Raw genomic sequence first — 17,094 nt, 5'->3', positions numbered from 1 at the left:
GGACTATAAGGCGCACCTTCAATGAATGGCCCATTTTAAAACTTTGTCCTTATATAAGGCGCAGTTTAAATTTAGGAATTTGGCCCATATATAAGTCGCACCGGACTATAAGACGCATTGTCGGCTTTTGAGAACATTTTAGGTGCGCCTTATAGTCCGGAAAATACGGTAACTCATATAAGGAGCAGCTGAGTTATGCCGGCATCTCAATGAGACCCGATACTAAATATTCCAAGCAGATGATCGTTTATAAATATTTACCACACCTCTTGGAAATTGATTGTGTGAGCACATCTAATGAGGTGGCCCGTCATGAGTGCCCGTGTTTTCATCCTGGCAGTTGGATTAATAACTACGTTGGAGTCATCCGTCAATATCATTGCCAGTCACCGCCTCGGGATGTATCGCATCCTCGGAATGAGTGAGGCGTACTTAAAGATACACACAGCTGATAATGTTTATTTATCTAAAGCTCACTCTCTCTCGCTCTATCACTCTGGTCCTCTTTTGAATGAGACGGATTATTATGAAGCATCTCGGTCTTGTAGCAAATTGAATGACAATGATCTCAGCGTCACGATTGACTCGTCAGAAAGAGCGTGAGGGGGGAGGCGAGGAGTGCCAGCGACTGAATGTCTAGTGATGTCACCCGCTAGCACACATAAACAGAAGGGGGGGTTGCTGTGACAGACAATTAGCATGCATCCATGATTTTGAGAGTCATGATGGGGAATGAGAGATGCAAACTCATTCCATCGCCACCGTTTTTTTGTTTTTTTTTTGTCTTGTGCAGAGTGCTCACGGAGCTGGTGTCTAAAATGCGGGATATGCAGATGGATAAGACAGAACTGGGGTGCCTTCGAGCTATCGTCCTTTTCAACCCAGGTAAACTATCCGTGAGCTTTTTCAGTCATTTAATCCTTGCTTTGATGTCATTACATGACAGTTTGTTTTTATTTTATTTTGTCTTTTTTTTTTATTTATTTATTTAAATTTAATTTTGCATCTAGTTTTTCATTACTTTTGAGAATTTCATTTTCTACTCTAGTTCCTTGTTGTGATTTTTTTATTTATTTCGTTTGGTGTTTTGCGCCTCGTCACAAACGAACGCCGCCGTCTTGCCAAAGCAAGGCATTAAAGCAAAGCGCCAACACGACCCAGTGTGGGATCCTCCATCCCTCCGCACCAGACACACTGATCCTCTGTCTTCCACTTTTGTTTGCGACTCCGCCGAGCCCGCCGGCCCCGCTTCGCTCCTTTGCCCGAGTCCTTGTTAATTAGAGTTCACCGGATTGTTCTGACGGCGAAAAAAAAAAAAAAGGGAGCGCTTCATTCTCACTGTGTGTCATCTTGAGTTCAGCCATTAGTGGGTAAAACGTCTTTTTGTTCAACTCGATTGTTCATCAACAATGTCGTTAAAGAGGAGCGCTAATTGCACAGAAAGCAAACATATACGCGCCGGTCCGTAAAAGGCCGCGAGGTTAAAGTGCAACTTGTTGCCTCTCGTGAATTCCCACCCTGCATTTGTGCACAGAGGTGAGAAATTGATTGCCATCTCAAATGATAAAGTTTATTTTTAGCATCATCTCTCACTTGCAGCTGTTTTTTATTTTTGCCCAGACTCCAAAGGTCTATCAAACCCAAGTGAGGTGGAAGCTCTCCGAGAAAAAGTCTACGCATCTTTAGAGGCCTACTGCAAACACAAGTACCCCGAGCAGCCCGGCAGGTAACAATTTCAAAATGGCGCAGTTTCAATCGATCCCTTCGAGTAAAAGCAATTTCGGGTCTGTAACTTAACGACTCGGCTGTGTGACAGATTCGCCAAGCTGCTGCTGAGGTTACCGGCGCTGCGCTCCATCGGCCTCAAGTGTCTGGAACACTTGTTCTTCTTCAAGCTCATAGGCGACACGCCCATCGACACGTTCCTCATGGAAATGTTGGAAGCGCCGCATCAAATGACATAATAGCGGAGAGGACGGCGCTCGTCATCTGCCTCCTCTTTCTTTCCCAGCAGGGTCCTGTTTTTTTTTTTTTTTTTTTAAATGTCCCACCTTGACTAAGACACATCATGTGATGGTGAACATCCCCATCCTCCCCCCCCTACGGAAACAACAATTTCATTATGGGTGTGTTTTTATACCTTGTAAAGAATTTTCAATCAGAACTATATCTCAGAAGAGCACGCGGTGGAGAGAAGACAAAAGCAATGTACTGAGCCATTATTAGCATTTTCCCAGCATCTTGACGAGATGATTGAGCATCTTCACACATTAAAAAAAAAAAAAAACCTTTCAGGGTGGGTGCACACAAAAACATGGTGTGGACGTCATGTTGAGACCCTCAGCCTGGTGAGCAGGACAATCTTACAGACACTCGGAGCTTTTTGGAAAAAAAAACAAACCTCCCCGACTGGACTCAACACGTCTTGCACTAGTTGTTTCAAGAAAAAGGAGGGAGGGTGGGGGGGTGTCAGCTTTCCGGGATGTGGAACTTAACAGGTGTGCTACAAAGACTGCAAGTGTTCACGAACCTCAGGTGTCCTGGCCCAGTTCCAAACCGATCCAACCATGTCTTACTGTATCAACAACACTGTGCAAAAACATCGGCCAGGGCAACGTTTACCAATCAGCCTAAGCAGGAACAATCTTTGGATCCATCTTGGGAATGGGCGGGGAAGGGGCGGGGCTTATGTCATGTACGTACAATCCGCACGGTTGTTTGTGCACACAGGAAGAAGCCAAGGCATTCTGCCTTTTTTTTTTTTTGTATGGCGTATGAACTTTGCAAGGTAGCAAGTGTCACCTTTGTTCATTTCACCAGCCCCCCCCCCCCCCCCCCCCTTCCCCCTCATTGATGTGAATTCCGACCTCTCAACACTGCAGCTGTTAGCTTCTCAAGATCACCTCATCTCTTTCTACGCAGGAAGTTACAACCAGAAACAGTATTTACATGTTTGTTTTATTTTTTTGGGGTTCCATTTCAGATCAGCACGATTACCTCAGTTTGTTGAGCCTCCTCATCCGGGCTCGCCCCGCTGACATCATCCATAGAAAGAGAAGCGCTTGTCATTGCAGCCGAGCGCTCGCTTTCTCGCTTTGTTTGTTTGTTTGTTTTACTTTGCACTTAACCTCATGACAGAGCCGATGTCAACACATTTGACCTCCGGGGTGGGAATCTGGCCCGTGGCCCAATCAGGACGGTCCCACTTATTTTCCCCTCTCTGTCTCGGCAACATTGGTCCACGATGAAATATGAAATGTTTTCCATATGTCCGCTCATATTCTGCTGTTGCGGTAGCGTTCATTTTGCCCGCGCCGTTTGGCTTGATGGAAAGTTGACCATGCAAATATTTTGCTCTCCTCGCATCCCCACTCATTCATTTTTGGCTTTACATTTTTTTTTGTATATACAGTATCTATAGATGATGGAGTCAAGGAAACATATGAGAGTGGAAAAAAGAACACTAGAATTTTTTTTCTTATCTGCATGTTCTTTCTTTCATAAGCACTTTGAAGCAGTCAGGACCTGAGCACTGTGTTGTGTTAATACTTTGGAGGTGTAACAGAGTCCGGGCTTTGCCACTTGAATTACGATCTATTAACTTTTCAGATAGTTTTTTGGATTATAAAAACTTCAACCCACATTCTGATCTTCAGGTTAATGAGCTTCACGCTAATCGCATTTGCTCTAAAGCAAAAAACATTATGGGAGGGAGAAAATCATCAAATCATAATTGTAGTGTTTTTCATTTCAATTTTAAATTAAGCTTTTTAATTTTAATTTTATTTTATTGTCAACATGGCCTAAATACTCCCAAATAAAAAAAAGCAATTAACAGTCCATAATGATTCTTGTGGCAACCTGAAGACTCTGCTACTCTCTGACCAGGACACCAATGACGTCATGTTTGGTTTGGTTTCAGTCTATTTGTTTTGTTGTTGTTGGTCCCGAAGAAAGTTCTGGACACATGCGTGTAAATCTCTTTTGATTAAGGTCCACTTTCACAGAAGGCCTTCAGCAGGGTAAAAAAAAATCGGGTCGGATTACAACCCCCTTTAAAAAGCAAGCCTCTCATAAAGCCTGTTTAAACGAAAGGCGAGCTTTTGGCGTCCTCTAGCGGAAAATATCTGCACTGCAACATTTTAATTCCTTTTTTTTAATTCCCCCCATCTTTTCAGAGGCGGCACTTTCTCACAGGGTTTATGTGGCACAGTTTGTGCTTGCTATCGCCAAAAAGGGAGAGAGAGAGTAAGAGAAAAGAGCAATAACTATTCATGACTTATTGGCACGTCTCTGCAAGCAAGGTGGCCTGTATTATTATTATTAATATTAATACTAATAACTATCCAGGTGACAGTATTGACTGCCAGTGTGAGCTCAGTTTACAGAACAGTATTTATATAATAATTATGCATACATAAGAATAGTTTGTATATTGAAAAAATCCATTTTTAGGGGAGGAGTCTTGCAGCTTTTGAGTCGGAATTTTTAGCCGCTAATTTCCCAGAAATAATTTAGAATGGGAGGGAGGGGGGGTGCTCTTTGATGACTGTGATGGTTGACACATGCAGGTCTTGTAAGCCATAAAAAAAATGTGGATGACATGTAAAATCGCCCCCAACAAGAAATCAAACATGACATCAAATGATAACCTTCATAGACACTTCATAATGTAAAAAAAACTATATTTTGTTAATATGTATATGTGTATATATTTATAAATAAATATATCAGCAGATCTGTTCCTTGAGTATTTCCAGCAGCAAAAGTGAGAGAGGAGTCTTTCAGACCAAAATAATTCCACGAGTTTTCTGGTGTTTTTATGCGATTATCAAGGAAGGGCAATTTTATGCATTGCTGCCTTTCTAAGAAAAAGAAAAAAAAACAACCAGCAGAATCCCAGTAGCCCAAAATGTGTACTATTAAAAACAAAAACCAGCTTTTCAGATTAATGGGACCTCTAAACTGTACAAAAAAAAGATGGTTAGGGTGTCAGGATGTGACCCTCCATAAAATGTGTTTTGCTTGGCAATTGTATGTTTAAAAATGTGATCAGGAAAAAAAAAAAGCTGACCTTGTGACACAATCACTGCTTTGTTTGGTGCTGACAGTAAACAATTCAAGACAATGTAAAAGTTAAAGAAAAAAAACTTGAAGATCTATTTTTGTAGAAAAGTAAATTTTATCCCTTGCTTCTGTAATTGTTTTTGTCCCGTTCTTCTTGTGGGCTGATGTTTACGCGGACAATAATGTTGAGGAGGAGCCAGCACCTTGTTAAGAAACTGTGGCTTTTACTTTGCTGTGTTCGACTTATCGCCGCCGAGTGGCAAGCTGTCCCGTCATACTTTTTGTGTCGACTTTTAAGAAGATGAAATTTTTGTCATCTGTTCTTTGTGTGTTGTCCAATGAAATTTCATGGACAGAGAAACAAAAAAATTATTAAAAAAAAAACATCAAAATCAACACTGCTGCTGGATTTTTCTCAATGCAACTTGCATAGCGCCCCTAGTGTTCAAACTGAGAAACCAAACAATTTAATTAGATGTTTCAATGACAGTAGTAACGAAAAAAAAAGCAAGGAATGTAATGCATTGGTAACTTGTTTATTAGAAAACCAAAGTCAAGGTTGACATCACTAGACAAGAACAATTACATAAAAGGCAAAAAATTCCAACCTTTTATTTTGTTTCACAGAACATAAATGAATTGTCGTGAACTGTGTTGATATCCAGGTTAAAAGTTCTGCCCAATAATTCTGAAACACTAGAAATGGTGAAATTAATTTGTTACACAAGTCATCCATTTTGCTTAACGACAAATTGTGTGTGTGGGCAGGCGGAGGGGGTGTCAGGACACAAAACCACGTGGAATGAAGAAATTACATGTCACGCAGAATAAATTGCCAAACTGATTTTTTTTCGTTGTTGCTTCACCAAGGGGATTTATTTGTCGCATCACTGTTAAAGTTCCTTCCCTGGAAGTTCTGCACCACGCAGAAGCTCACTAGTGGGAAGAAAAAGTCCTTTTTCCATATATAAAAAAATAGAAAAAAAAAAGTGTTAAAAGGAGAAATATGAACGGTGGAGCTTTAACAATCGCTTTTCCAAAGCTTGATGGTTTTGTCGTTTTCTAGAGCTGCTGATGCTATGATGTTCTCTGTCGGGTGGCAGCCGGTCGAAATGACCACGTCTGGAATTTTGGGGAAAAACAGGTAACATTTTAGAAACTGAGCATTTTGATTTTCTTGGAAAGATGAAGCGGTACCCGTGTGGCCTTGCAGTTTCTGCACGATCTCCTTTGTCTGCAGGTTCCAGATGTACACCATGTTGTCCTCAGAGCCCGACACGATCCACTGCGAGAGAGCACGTTTTAGTCTCGCCCAACGAGAACAAGAGAAAAAAAAAAATCCAAAAATTTCATTTCACCTTTCCACCTGTGACCGAGAAGTTGGCAAACACGCAGTACTTCTCGTTTTTATGGCCCGTGTACGTCTTCAAGCACTGCAAGAGTTGAAGCCAAGCAGACGAACAATTTAGCGGCGAATTTATTCCAGGAAAAAAAATAATAACCTCACCTTTCCTTTGCTGTAGTCCCACAGCTTCAGTGTGCTGAGGGTCAAAATACAAAAGTTCAAGAATTCGCAAACAAAAATTGCGTAAATAATAAATTGAAAAGGGAATAGATTGGCTACTCACTTATCCAGCGTCGCCGCCAAGATATATTTCCCATTGGGGGAAAACTTGACAAAGGACACGGGAGGGTTGTCGTCATCTAACATCAACAACACCAGTCAAGGCTTGCGGCAATTGTGACATTTAACCCCCCCCCAAAAAATTGCTCCCCCCGTTTGTACCTATTAGTGTCTTTAAGCACTGCCCGGATGCTGTGTCCCAAATTCGGCTGGAGACAAAAGACAAAGTCATACGGTCCATAATTCTGAATTAAAATGTTTTTCATTCTTACCAGAGTCCATCATAACTGCTGGACACAATCAGGGAGCCGTCTCTGTTGAAATGGACCTAAAAGGAAGAGATACAGGTAATAATTATTATTTTTTTCTCTCTCCTTCTTGACTGAGCACAGAGGGGAGGGGTGAGTCGTGACGCAGAAACTTGTCGAGGTCCTTACAGCAGAGACGGGGTCCGAATGAGCGGGCAATGTTTTCAAACACTTGCCAGTCTTCACGTCCCATATTCGCACGCTCTCGTCAAACTGGGGAAAGGTTAAAATAAATTAAGCACTGATTCCTTCACTTCCTGGTCCTTAAAAAAAGTGTACTCACTGATCCCGACACGATGAGATTGGATTGCGGGTTGAAATTACAGCAGAACACGTAGTTGCTGTGACCTTTCAGTGTCTTTAAGCATTTTCCCTGTGGACACAGAAAGGGAAAAATTATTACTGCCACCACCCAATTCAGAACGAGGCCTGAGAATTTACCGAGCTAACGTCCCATATCTTCAAGGTCTTATCATCGGACGCAGACACCAGGAGGTTCGAGTCGGACGACCATGCCACGTCGGAGATGCCCTGGAGAGTCGGAGGTAAATATGCTCATATTAAGCATCTTCTGTGTAATTTGAGTTATGGCACTGACCAACTTACAAGTTTGTGTCCCGATATGGTTTTCTCAAATTTGCCATCGTAAGCTCCCCAGATTTTAATGAGTTTATCAGCAGCTGCAAAGAGAAAGAAAGAGGGTTGATTTAGGGAGAATACAAATAGTGAGGAGCTTGAAAATGGTGGGAGAACTTACAGGAGCTGGCCAGCCACTCTCCACTAGGACTGAACTTGACAGAGGAGACGGCTTTAGTGTGACCTGCGAGTGTGAACTTCAGTCCGTAATTGGGCTTGACGGGAGTGGACTGTAAAATAGATAAACGCCAAATATCAAGACAATAATAGTCAAGTTCTTTTTTTTAATCAGCCAACCTTATTCTGAGAAGATGTTGACGTCCCCACAGGAGGTTTTGTGTCAGTCTCCGGCTTCTTGTCTTCTGTTGCCATGGCAATGGAGCGAGCATCAACTGTGCACTGTCAGTGTGGAGCGGCGGCATTTGTCATAAAAACATAAACAAGAATTACTCACTCAAAGATAATGTGGTGGAAAATGTCACGAAAAGTACAATTAGGACTGTTTTTCCCATTTTCCCAATACACAGTGCCATCTAGTGGAGTAAAAAAATGGTTCATGAAGCAAAATGTGCTTCATTTTATTATCATTAATTAAAACTACCTCATTGTTATTGGTGATCAGATTTATTATTCAAATTTTGGATGGAAACGGAGATACCATCAAAGAGCTGCAACGGTACCCTCATATGCAGCTCGTATAGTCAAGCTGACAGGCTATGCTAACGCAACAGTCTTTTAACAATATTACTCGGCGTTTTGCACAGAAACAACAATTTTGCAATCTGGAAGTTTTCAGAATTTATAATTAAATGCAAGAGCTGCAAGTGGTTATATAGCCGACTGCTGCTGTTGACAAACTGAGTTAGCCAGTATGGAGGGGCCCTCATTGCACACAATGAGGCGTCGTACAAACATCGATACTCACCGGGATTTAACGGAGTTTGGGTGTCCAATTGCTGCTCTTCATAAAGCACCGCTCAGACTATGTGCATTTATTTTAGAGTTGGGACAATTAGGGAGAGCCGAATTGGTTCGCCGCTGGATGATTGCTAGCAAAATCTGCGGTGGAAAGCGGGGAATGTGCTGCTGCAGCGTTGCCTACAGCGCATGCGCGAAAACTTCATGAGATACGGAATGCCAGGAGGGACATAAAGGTCTTGCACGGGTTCAAAGAGTTGCAGAAATAATATGAGTAAATATATTAAATATATATTATTGTGTGAATTGTTCTCTTGCTCTGATTTTGTGCTTTATACAGTAACTATTAGTTTTGCAAATATTAGTAATATTTGTAAAAATGTCTACATAAAACTCTTGTTTTATCACAAGTACAGCATATACTTTGAAATCAGCTCAAATCACAGTTCGACTATCTTAAATACTTTTATCAACCATCTGATCAAAACATTTCTCTTTTTGCACAATTAAGTGGCAACAACTGTCTTCCAGCCTGTTGTATGTCATCATTAGTCTCCTCGTTGAAGTAAATGAGGCGAGTTGAGTGCTGGCCTTATTGGAAGCAAACTGCAAAATTCAGAAGAAAGTCAAAAGCATTTTTTGAAAGTCTGACCCAAACCCCTAATAAAATATGAACAAGATCCATCCATCGTTTCCAACGTTTTTATTCATTTTTTTGTTCATTGTGCCTTTATGTCATAATCATGACGTGTTACACAAACAATGGCTCAGGTTAACAATTGACAAACATCCTATTTAGCTACTAATTACTGTTTTCCATGAACATTGTAAAGATGCACATGTTGCTACTAAGACACCAAGACCCGCATTAGCGTGACGAGCTTGCTAATGTTAAGCCTGTTTTGAATCAATAGTTTCATTCACTTTGTGAATATCTGGCATCCCACGGGGATACATCTTGTTTTTGGGGTGTGTGCATAATATGGCTAGCAGTTTTATTTGGAATGTCCTCACACACTTCCATCTTATGTTTCCTTATTCTTGTTCTAACTGGTGTTCTAATCAAAAACAATGCAATAAAATACTAAAACATATTTTTTTCTTTTTTTTGCACATTTAAAATGTTTCTGAATGGAATTATTTACATATTTTAAATAAATACTGATAGAAAAGGGCTGCCTGCAGCACCAGCAACCTTAATGACGGAGCATCAAAAGTCGACTAGGCACACCCCAGCATATGTAAGACTTTGTCAGCAATTCGCATTTTTTCAGACTCGTCGCTGGTTTGAGGAGTTGGAGCTTCACCTGGAGAATCTGGATCTGGAACAAAAATAATAATAATAAATGAATTCCATTTTTACTTTGTGATTTGTGAATTTCCCACCTGCAATACTGGTGGATGTGACGCTGCGTCTCCTCCTCTTATTACCCTGGAGACAAATATTAATTTAGACTTATTGTCTACGACTAGCGAATCTGAAAAGTTGGAGGTGGGGCTCACATAGTTGTCACTGCTGGACCACTCTGGATACATCTGGGAATGGAGTTTTTTCTCAGCATCAGCAATTTTATAATATTTAGCCTGTCCCTCATCAGTCAGCAACTTCCACTGCAGACATAAAAAAAAAATTGTACTGAATAATTATGCTCATATATTTGGAAAGGTAGCAAGCAAGCTCACCATGTGGCCCAGGACAGTATTGACAGAAGCGCTGTCTTTTAAATTCATCTGTGCTTTTACATGTTGTCTCTGCTCCTTCAGGAAACACATGAAGGCGTTGGGTGGCTTCTTGACGTATGGCTGGTCCGCATCCCGTACGCGCCGGCGCCTTCGTTTTCTTCTAATGACCAGAAAAACTGTTTTTACTTTGTTTGACATGAATGGGTGATTAGGCGCTAAGGTAACAACCAATCCCGGCTCAGGAAAGCAACTGTGATGTCATTTTAAGTCGACAAACAAAATGGCCGCACCGAGATGATGAGTCTTACTTTGTGCACGTTATTGGGGGTGCAGTGAAGACAGGAGGGCCAGCAATGTGATAGACCACCCCACCATTCCTAAGGAGACAAACAATTGATCACATGGGAGAGGGGACACATTTTGGATTTGCTTTGATGGCGTCTGTCTGATTGAAAAGTCGCTTCTTACTTTGAGTTGGAGCTCACTGGACCAGCGTAGACCGAAGGGCCTGTCATCTGAAACATGTCTCCTCCATTTCTGTATTGATTTACGTGTTGTGTTTAAAACAGGATTTGAATATCTTTTAAGGATTTCAATGTGACTTACAGCATTCCAGGAGGACACCAGTTGGAGCTTTCCGGAAGCGACCGTCCGGGCACAGAGAGGTTCTGCTTGTGCAAATACAGAAAAAAATTAGTCATCACGTGCCTGCAGTAGATAACATGCCCCTCTCCATTTCAGGTAGGATACTCTTTTCCAACAGAATTCCAATTATTTCCCCTATCTGAAAACTATATAAAAGGTAAAAATTGCACAATCGTTTGCGTTCAGCTTCACGAGGACTACTTACTATCTTGTCGGAACTCACCTGAGGGCCACCTGCCTGACTTTTGAGGTCAAACGCGTGCATGCCGTACGGGTTTGACTGCGGTCCTGCCATCATCTGACCTGGCTGCACAAAAGCTGAACTGGGCGGGACGCACCCACCGTAGCCTCTGCTGTGACCAGTGACCAACTGGCAATGTGTGTCAAACCTGAGCCAAGAAGGCACAGGAGGTGGACAGCTTGCCGTGGTACACACCATGCCGCTGACCACCTCCAGGAGAGTCGAAACAACTTCCTCCCACTTGAGTTCTGATACAACTTTCTCAAATTCTGCCCTGAGCTGCTCCATACTGTCAGAACTAGATCCTTCTGACCCTACTCCTCGCCCTCTTGAAGAACGACAACGGCTGAAGACTATTGGGCCCCTGTGACACACATTAACGGGAAGCTGCTTTTCAGACATTTTGAAGGGTCACATCATAGATCACAGATAATGGTGTGCTTGTGTTACTCAAAGACAATAATCATTATTAAGGCAGATAATGATAAAAAGCAGAAAATGAATATCAAATGAAATGGCAATGATGGAAAGAAAATGGCAGCCTTGCTCTTCATAGAGCAAGGAACCACAAGTGGTAACTTAAAAAAAAAATGGACACTATACCATAAAATGGTTGGACCATGCCAGCCAAAAGGCCATCAGATAATCCTTATTATTGATAAATGTTTTAAAAAAACATTTTTATAAAGCCACGTTGTGTTCATCTAGTCAACCGGAATATTAACGTGCCTTTGTGGCAGGCGGAGGTTCTGACGCACCTCGATTCAAACACAACAAATCACAGAATTTGACTTTAATAATTTATCTAAAGCCTTATTCGACCCATATGAATTAAAAAAAAAAAAGTTCGATGGCCTGACGTGGGATCAAGGTTAAGTACAGTAAGAACTCTCCAGAAATCGCGTTGCTTGGATACAGAGTTGAAATACGTCTGTTGAAATTAAGACGTGGGAAATTAAATGAAATTCTTAATTATTGATGCGGTGTGAAATTTGTGTAAATTGTGACAGTTTAAACGCTGACATTTTTTTTTTTACTTGACTGTCAGCCATATGACCACTTGAAAGACGTTAAAAGAAGTTGCGCTACTTACGACTGTGATCAACGGCGCATCATCTTCTCCCAATTTGAAGGTGTCCCCAATGTGTGTCAGTTTCTCTGCATGAGAGGATTTGTGGGATCTCGGCCCACAACCGACTTTTTGTGTATAGTGCTCCTAAAATGAGACACCGGACAGAACTAAATCTCATATGAAAGCCTAACTAACGTATATAGAAATATGCGTTGCTGGGCAACCACTCGGGGATTTCCGCTTCCTGTTTTTTTTATTTTTTATTATCTTTTTTTTTACAATGCAACATACTATATATTTATTTGTGTAGCGCTTTCACCTTTTCAACATTGCTCCATCTTGATTTCAACGTATTAATAGAGCGTATCAATCCTTTCTAAGATGCGTTTTGCGTGTTGGAGTCGTGTGATTATGAGGTGATGACAAAATTGAAGCGTTTTAAAAAATAAAATTGTGTATCGGACATTTTATATGTGCTCTAAAATCGTATGAGGTAAAATTGTTGTATTCAAAGCTATGGGGAAAAGGTGAGGGGTGTATTGAGCCTCCGAGACTAAAGAGGGCGCTATAATACTTTTAATGTCTAACTCCTGCAGCTATTTGTCGCTGTTTTAGCCAAACACGAAACTATCCCAGTCGCAATTATCAAGTATATTCAGACATTAATAATTATTTTAAACGACTATGCCCGTTGTTCCTGTAACGAACTAACTGCTCCCCCATCCTGCCTTTGAGGTAATGCTATCAAAAAAGGTTTCGTTTTACTTTGAAAGTGAAAGTGACTTTCCCAGTAAACGCGAGATATGCGTGTCGTAATGTGCAGGTATGCAGGTAGGCCGTTTCGCAATGTTTACTACTGACGACATACAGTTTATTTTTAAATGACAAATCGAAAACGTTTTGGATGGTTTGCATTGTAGCCAACCCATGCTAACACTGCTATTAAAGTACATATTATGTGATTTCGAATGGCTTTAACCTCACGTCAGATTTTTTTTTTTTTACATGAATTAGTAAATAATTGTGCAGATGGTTGTTGATTTTTACTCATCAGTCACATTGCCTTAAACTTTTTTTTTTCCATTCCTCTAGGTTTAACTGTGTAAACAACAATGCAAGAAATGGCTGCAGGTTTCTTTTTCCAAGACAGCACTTGTGCAATTCTCAGAAGATAATACAGACTGGCATTATCTGATCTTCCACTCATGATCATGGCATCGAACACGGTGCCACCCGCACCACAAGTGGAGAACCCCCCGCCGCCCGAGGTCACCAATGCCAACAAGTTAGGGCGAAGAACCAACCAGCTTCAGTTCTTGCGGAGTGTCGTGGTGAAGGCTGTGTGGAAGCACCATTTTGCTTGGCCTTTTTACCATCCTGTCGATGCTGTGGCTCTGAAATTGCCAGTGAGTACTGTGCACGGATACTCTCCAATCGTTTTTTTCCTAATACTTCCTATAAATTTAGGATTATCATACCATAATAACCAACGCTATGGATTTGGGAACCATCAAACAAAGACTCGAGAACAATTACTATTGGAGTGCCACTGAATGTTTGCAGGACTTCAACACCATGTTCACCAATTGCTACGTTTATAACAAGGTGGGTGGATCACACAGAACATCAATGCCTTTGAGTGCCCTCAGACGTGCCCTTACTCCGCTCCATCTAGCCCACAGATGATATAGTGCTGATGGCTCTCAGCTTGGAAAAGATTTATTTGCAAAAAGTTGCACAGATGCCCCAAAAAGAAGTCGAGCTCGTGTCTCATCCTGCCAAAGGGAAAAGTAAAAAAAAAAGTTCAGGTAATGGAGGTCTCAGATTAGTAGTATCGGAGGTGATTTTACTTTACAAAAGTATTTGATGTATGCGCACAGGTGGACTGGAGGCCCTGCAGACAAATTCTTCACAGGCCAACACCGTACGTCTTCTTGATTCTCCACCATACGATAACTTGTTTGCATCATGAGAACTTAACCGTATTGTTTAATTTAACCAATAAAGAAGAAAAGCTTGAAGAAGCGGCGCGATTCGACCGAATTGAGTGACTCACCAGAAAGCAAGAGAAGACGGCAAATCACCGAGCTTTCCAGCCTCTTTTTTGCCAGCGAAAAAGCGTTAACACATCAAGACGGTGAGACGATCCAGCTGAGCAAACAACTGCGATGCTGCAAGGAGATTCTGAAGGAAATGCTCTCCAAGAAGCACGCAGCCTACGCTTGGCCTTTCTACAAGCCTGTGGATGTTGAAGCGTTGCAGCTGCACGACTATCATGACATCATCCAGTGCCCAATGGATCTTAGTACTGTCAAGGTAATAAGTCACGTATTTACTTTTTACTTTCATCAAATGGGGCTTTCGATTTCAGCAGGCTGTCTTGTCATCTCTCACATTTCATCACTAATGACTTCATTACATTAGCGATGGGGAAAATGAAGCTTCAAATGTGCTTCATGAAGCAGTTGTATTTTTTTTATCGTGCTTCTAGATGTCACTCTTAGTTTAATCAAAGAAAATGCAAGTCATCATGTGTTCAGCCCAATCTTGAACTGAGATTGGCATCTAGAGGAGAAAAAAATACAACTGCTTCATGAACCACATTTGAAGCTTCATTTTCCTATTACTAATCACTAGGCAAAACTGAACAGACGAGAGTACCCAGATGCGCAAAGATTTGCTGAGGACGTCAGGTTAATTTTCTCCAACTGTTACAAGTACAACCCCCCGTACCATGACGTCGTCGCCCTGGCCAAGAAGCTTCAGGTACTCTCAGGAAAATATCACACTCCACAACCTTCTCTGTACGTCAACCTCTTTGATTCCCTGGTTCTCCTTTGCTTTAGGGCGTGTTTGAGAGGAAATTTGCTGCCATTCTAGACAAACCCATCAGCACTTCGCCGGTGGCCCACAGTCCGGTTCTGGGTGGGCTGACCACAGCCTCATCCACTTTGGTTAAATCGGATGAACAAGGTTCACAATTTGCTGAGTTCCAAAAACAGGTCAGTAAAGAGTAGTATTTTTTTACTCCTCTTGATGAAAGTGCACTGACTAATGAACAGTGCCATCTAGAGGATGTAGAAAATACTTTGTGAAGCTAATTTGAAGCTTCATTATTGCTGCATATTGTTGAGCATCTTTAATACGTGTCAAGCCCTGTAACTCCTAATCTGTTTGACGCAAAAGAATGGAGGTGGCAACTATGACGAAGAATCCCTGCAACTGACGTACCACGAGAAGCACCAGCTGAGTCTGGACATAAACCGACTATCGGGCATAAAGCTGGGCCAGGTGGTACGCATCATTCAGAAACGGGAGCCGTCCGTGTGCGACGCCAGCCCTGACGAGCTCGAGATCGACTTTGAGATTCTCAAACCGTCGACTTTGCGCGCACTGCAGCAATACGTGCGTTGTTGCCTGTACAAGAAGTTCAAGAGATTTCAGAGTAAGTGAATGATGGTTTTGATAGGTGCTCACGTCAAGATTTTTTTTTTTGAAATGCAAATCAGTAACTGCTGGAATTTTATTTCCATTAACAGAGAAGAGGTGTCAAGTCGGGGCTTTTCAAATGGAAAGCAGCAGCAGCTCCTCAGATTCCGACGTCAACAGTTCTTTGGAATCCAGTTCTGAAAATACTGACGTGTGAAAGCGACCCCCTCCCATCCTTTGACGTCTCCAGATTACATACGGTACAGTCCTAAGGCCAAGTCCTTACCTTTCTTTTTTTTTTTATATCGTGAATCTTTTTTCTCAAATAGAGCTTGCGTTTCTAAACATTGTATTCTCAAAGAAATATAAATGTAGGCTGACAAAGTAAACAACAGGCCACCTCAGCAGACCAAACTGCAAACTCGCTGCTGTGAAATCTAATGATGACTCTGAATTTCTTTTATTACGCTTCAGGATTATCGTATCTCAATGTTGCACTTCATGCTCAACTTTTTTTTCCCCCAATGCCTTAAGATACTGAAAGTATAAAATACTGGGTCTGACTTGAAAATGACTTCCACTAGTCAATTATTCATTTAGCCATATGTGCTGACCATAGCTGGCCCGTTCAGTTATCGACGTTAAGTAGAATTGTTCAGCAATGTTACTTTTCACTACTTGTATATAATTGCACCTATGTTTGGTTACCGGGGATCTTGTTTTCTCACGCAATAATGTTTATTTTTTTATTGGCCCGACCTGCCTGCATTTGTTCTTATGTGCCTTCTTCAGATTACCACTAAAAATTAAAGACAATACTTAAAAATGTTAGTATTTATTAATAATATTATGATTGTTATTATTAAGACCGCCACTAGTTTGTCTCGTTTGCTTTTTGAGCTAAACCAATGCGAGGAATAAGTGCTTAAGCTGAGATGCAGTTCTGGAGTCAGCCACAGTGTGGCAGTACAGCACCAACTTTCGCAATTACCCACCTGAAACTCAAAAATTGCAGGCAGTATATATTGTCTCACATTTTTATTGTTACAAATGACTATAGTGGCCAACCGTGTTGGAATTTGAAAAATACATTACCCTTTTAAATTTTAATTACCTGTGCAAAATCTTTAATCAGATATGGCTTCATTTTGGCCTTTGTACTTCTATGACTTCTTTTAAAAATGTTCAAAAGTCCAAATTAGCCATTAAGTGTGTCAACTGTCACGAGTTCCAACACAAGAGCTTGGATTGCGTGCAGATGCATTCATCATTGACTCCTTTGCAGTCAGACTACGGGCCGCATTCCCTTCATGCATCAACCACACAAACACAACCTCGAGGGCATGATTGATCAGTGCCACAACTGCAATGACAAGTCGTCATTACGGGACCAGTGAGCATCAGTCACAGACCATGAGGTTAATACTAAAAAGACCACACGCATGCAACTTCACACTTTTGCTTTTCTACT

General features: G+C 41.4%; 4 protein-coding genes across 7 annotated transcripts in view; 2 read left to right on the top strand and 2 right to left on the bottom strand.

Moving 5' to 3' along the window:
* Nucleotides 1-5,463, top strand: part of rxraa (retinoid X receptor, alpha a) — a 96,780-nt gene extending 91,317 nt beyond the window's left edge. For all 3 annotated transcript variants that reach the window (XM_088391695.1, XM_088391696.1, XM_088391694.1), the window contains 3 exons: nt 794-885; nt 1,621-1,726; nt 1,817-5,463. In XM_088391695.1, coding sequence (XP_088247821.1) covers nt 794-885; nt 1,621-1,726; nt 1,817-1,964 — 346 coding nt within the window. In that variant the 3' untranslated portion in view covers nt 1,965-5,463. The remainder of the gene's footprint in view (nt 1-793; nt 886-1,620; nt 1,727-1,816) is intronic.
* Nucleotides 5,464-5,584: 121 nt separating this feature from the next.
* wdr5 (WD repeat domain 5) lies at nt 5,585-8,763 on the bottom strand. Its single transcript, XM_088392710.1, has 14 exons — nt 8,561-8,763; nt 7,933-8,034; nt 7,757-7,865; nt 7,606-7,679; nt 7,441-7,530; nt 7,283-7,372; nt 7,129-7,212; nt 6,964-7,019; nt 6,854-6,900; nt 6,696-6,771; nt 6,575-6,608; nt 6,426-6,500; nt 6,265-6,352; nt 5,585-6,189 (listed from the first exon to the last, which is right to left on the bottom strand). The coding sequence occupies exons 2-14, from the start codon at nt 8,005-8,007 to the stop codon at nt 6,089-6,091; spliced, it is 999 nt and encodes a 332-aa protein (XP_088248836.1). The 5' UTR covers nt 8,008-8,034; nt 8,561-8,763; the 3' UTR covers nt 5,585-6,088.
* A 478-nt stretch (nt 8,764-9,241) lies between these two features.
* Nucleotides 9,242-12,414, bottom strand: LOC148389458 (uncharacterized). 2 transcript variants are annotated; one of them, XM_088391474.1, is made up of 9 exons: nt 12,216-12,414; nt 11,105-11,486; nt 10,843-10,904; nt 10,705-10,773; nt 10,545-10,613; nt 10,237-10,393; nt 10,057-10,164; nt 9,940-9,985; nt 9,242-9,875 (listed from the first exon to the last, which is right to left on the bottom strand). In XM_088391474.1, exons 2-9 carry the CDS (start codon nt 11,408-11,410, stop codon nt 9,775-9,777), a joined length of 918 nt encoding a protein of 305 aa, XP_088247600.1. In that variant the 5' UTR covers nt 11,411-11,486; nt 12,216-12,414; the 3' UTR covers nt 9,242-9,774. The 2 variants fall into 2 exon arrangements, with proteins under 2 accessions (XP_088247600.1, XP_088247598.1); XM_088391472.1 differs by having other exon boundaries at nt 10,237-10,396; nt 12,216-12,410.
* A 356-nt stretch (nt 12,415-12,770) lies between these two features.
* LOC148389457 (bromodomain-containing protein 3-like) lies at nt 12,771-16,449 on the top strand. Its single transcript, XM_088391471.1, has 10 exons — nt 12,771-12,929; nt 13,287-13,600; nt 13,662-13,799; nt 13,870-14,002; nt 14,075-14,118; nt 14,202-14,510; nt 14,832-14,960; nt 15,041-15,196; nt 15,381-15,639; nt 15,734-16,449. Exons 2-10 carry the CDS (start codon nt 13,400-13,402, stop codon nt 15,838-15,840), a joined length of 1,476 nt encoding a protein of 491 aa, XP_088247597.1. The 5' UTR covers nt 12,771-12,929; nt 13,287-13,399; the 3' UTR covers nt 15,841-16,449.
* The last annotated feature ends 645 nt before the right edge of the window (nt 16,450-17,094 follow it).

The sequence above is a fragment of the Syngnathus floridae genome, chromosome 12 (genome assembly GCF_059516105.1).
Source record: "Syngnathus floridae isolate MCC-2025c chromosome 12, RoL_Sflo_1.0, whole genome shotgun sequence".
Classification (NCBI taxonomy): Eukaryota; Metazoa; Chordata; class Actinopteri; order Syngnathiformes; family Syngnathidae; genus Syngnathus; species Syngnathus floridae.
Note: the sequence above shows the minus strand (reverse complement) of the source record. Positions and strands in the feature narration are given on the sequence as shown.

Coding starts and splice junctions, on each gene's coding strand:
- wdr5 (XM_088392710.1), bottom strand. CDS start 8,007: ATGGCAACAGAAGACAAGAAGCCGGAGACTGACACAAAACCTCCTGTG. Junction 6,501..6,574: donor GGGACTACAGCAAAGGAAAG/GTGAGGTTATTA, acceptor CAACTCTTGCAG/TGCTTGAAGACGTACACGGG. Junction 6,190..6,264: donor GAAACTGCAAGGCCACACGG/GTACCGCTTCAT, acceptor CCAAAATTCCAG/ACGTGGTCATTTCGACCGGC.
- LOC148389458 (XM_088391472.1), bottom strand. CDS start 11,410: ATGGAGCAGCTCAGGGCAGAATTTGAGAAAGTTGTATCAGAACTCAAG. Junction 10,774..10,842: donor TGGTGTCCTCCTGGAATGCT/GTAAGTCACATT, acceptor AAATCAATACAG/AAATGGAGGAGACATGTTTC. Junction 10,397..10,544: donor CCCCCAATAACGTGCACAAA/GTAAGACTCATC, acceptor TCTGGTCATTAG/AAGAAAACGAAGGCGCCGGC.
- LOC148389457 (XM_088391471.1), top strand. CDS start 13,400: ATGATCATGGCATCGAACACGGTGCCACCCGCACCACAAGTGGAGAAC. Junction 14,003..14,074: donor AAGTAAAAAAAAAAGTTCAG/GTAATGGAGGTC, acceptor GTATGCGCACAG/GTGGACTGGAGGCCCTGCAG. Junction 15,640..15,733: donor GAAGTTCAAGAGATTTCAGA/GTAAGTGAATGA, acceptor TTCCATTAACAG/AGAAGAGGTGTCAAGTCGGG.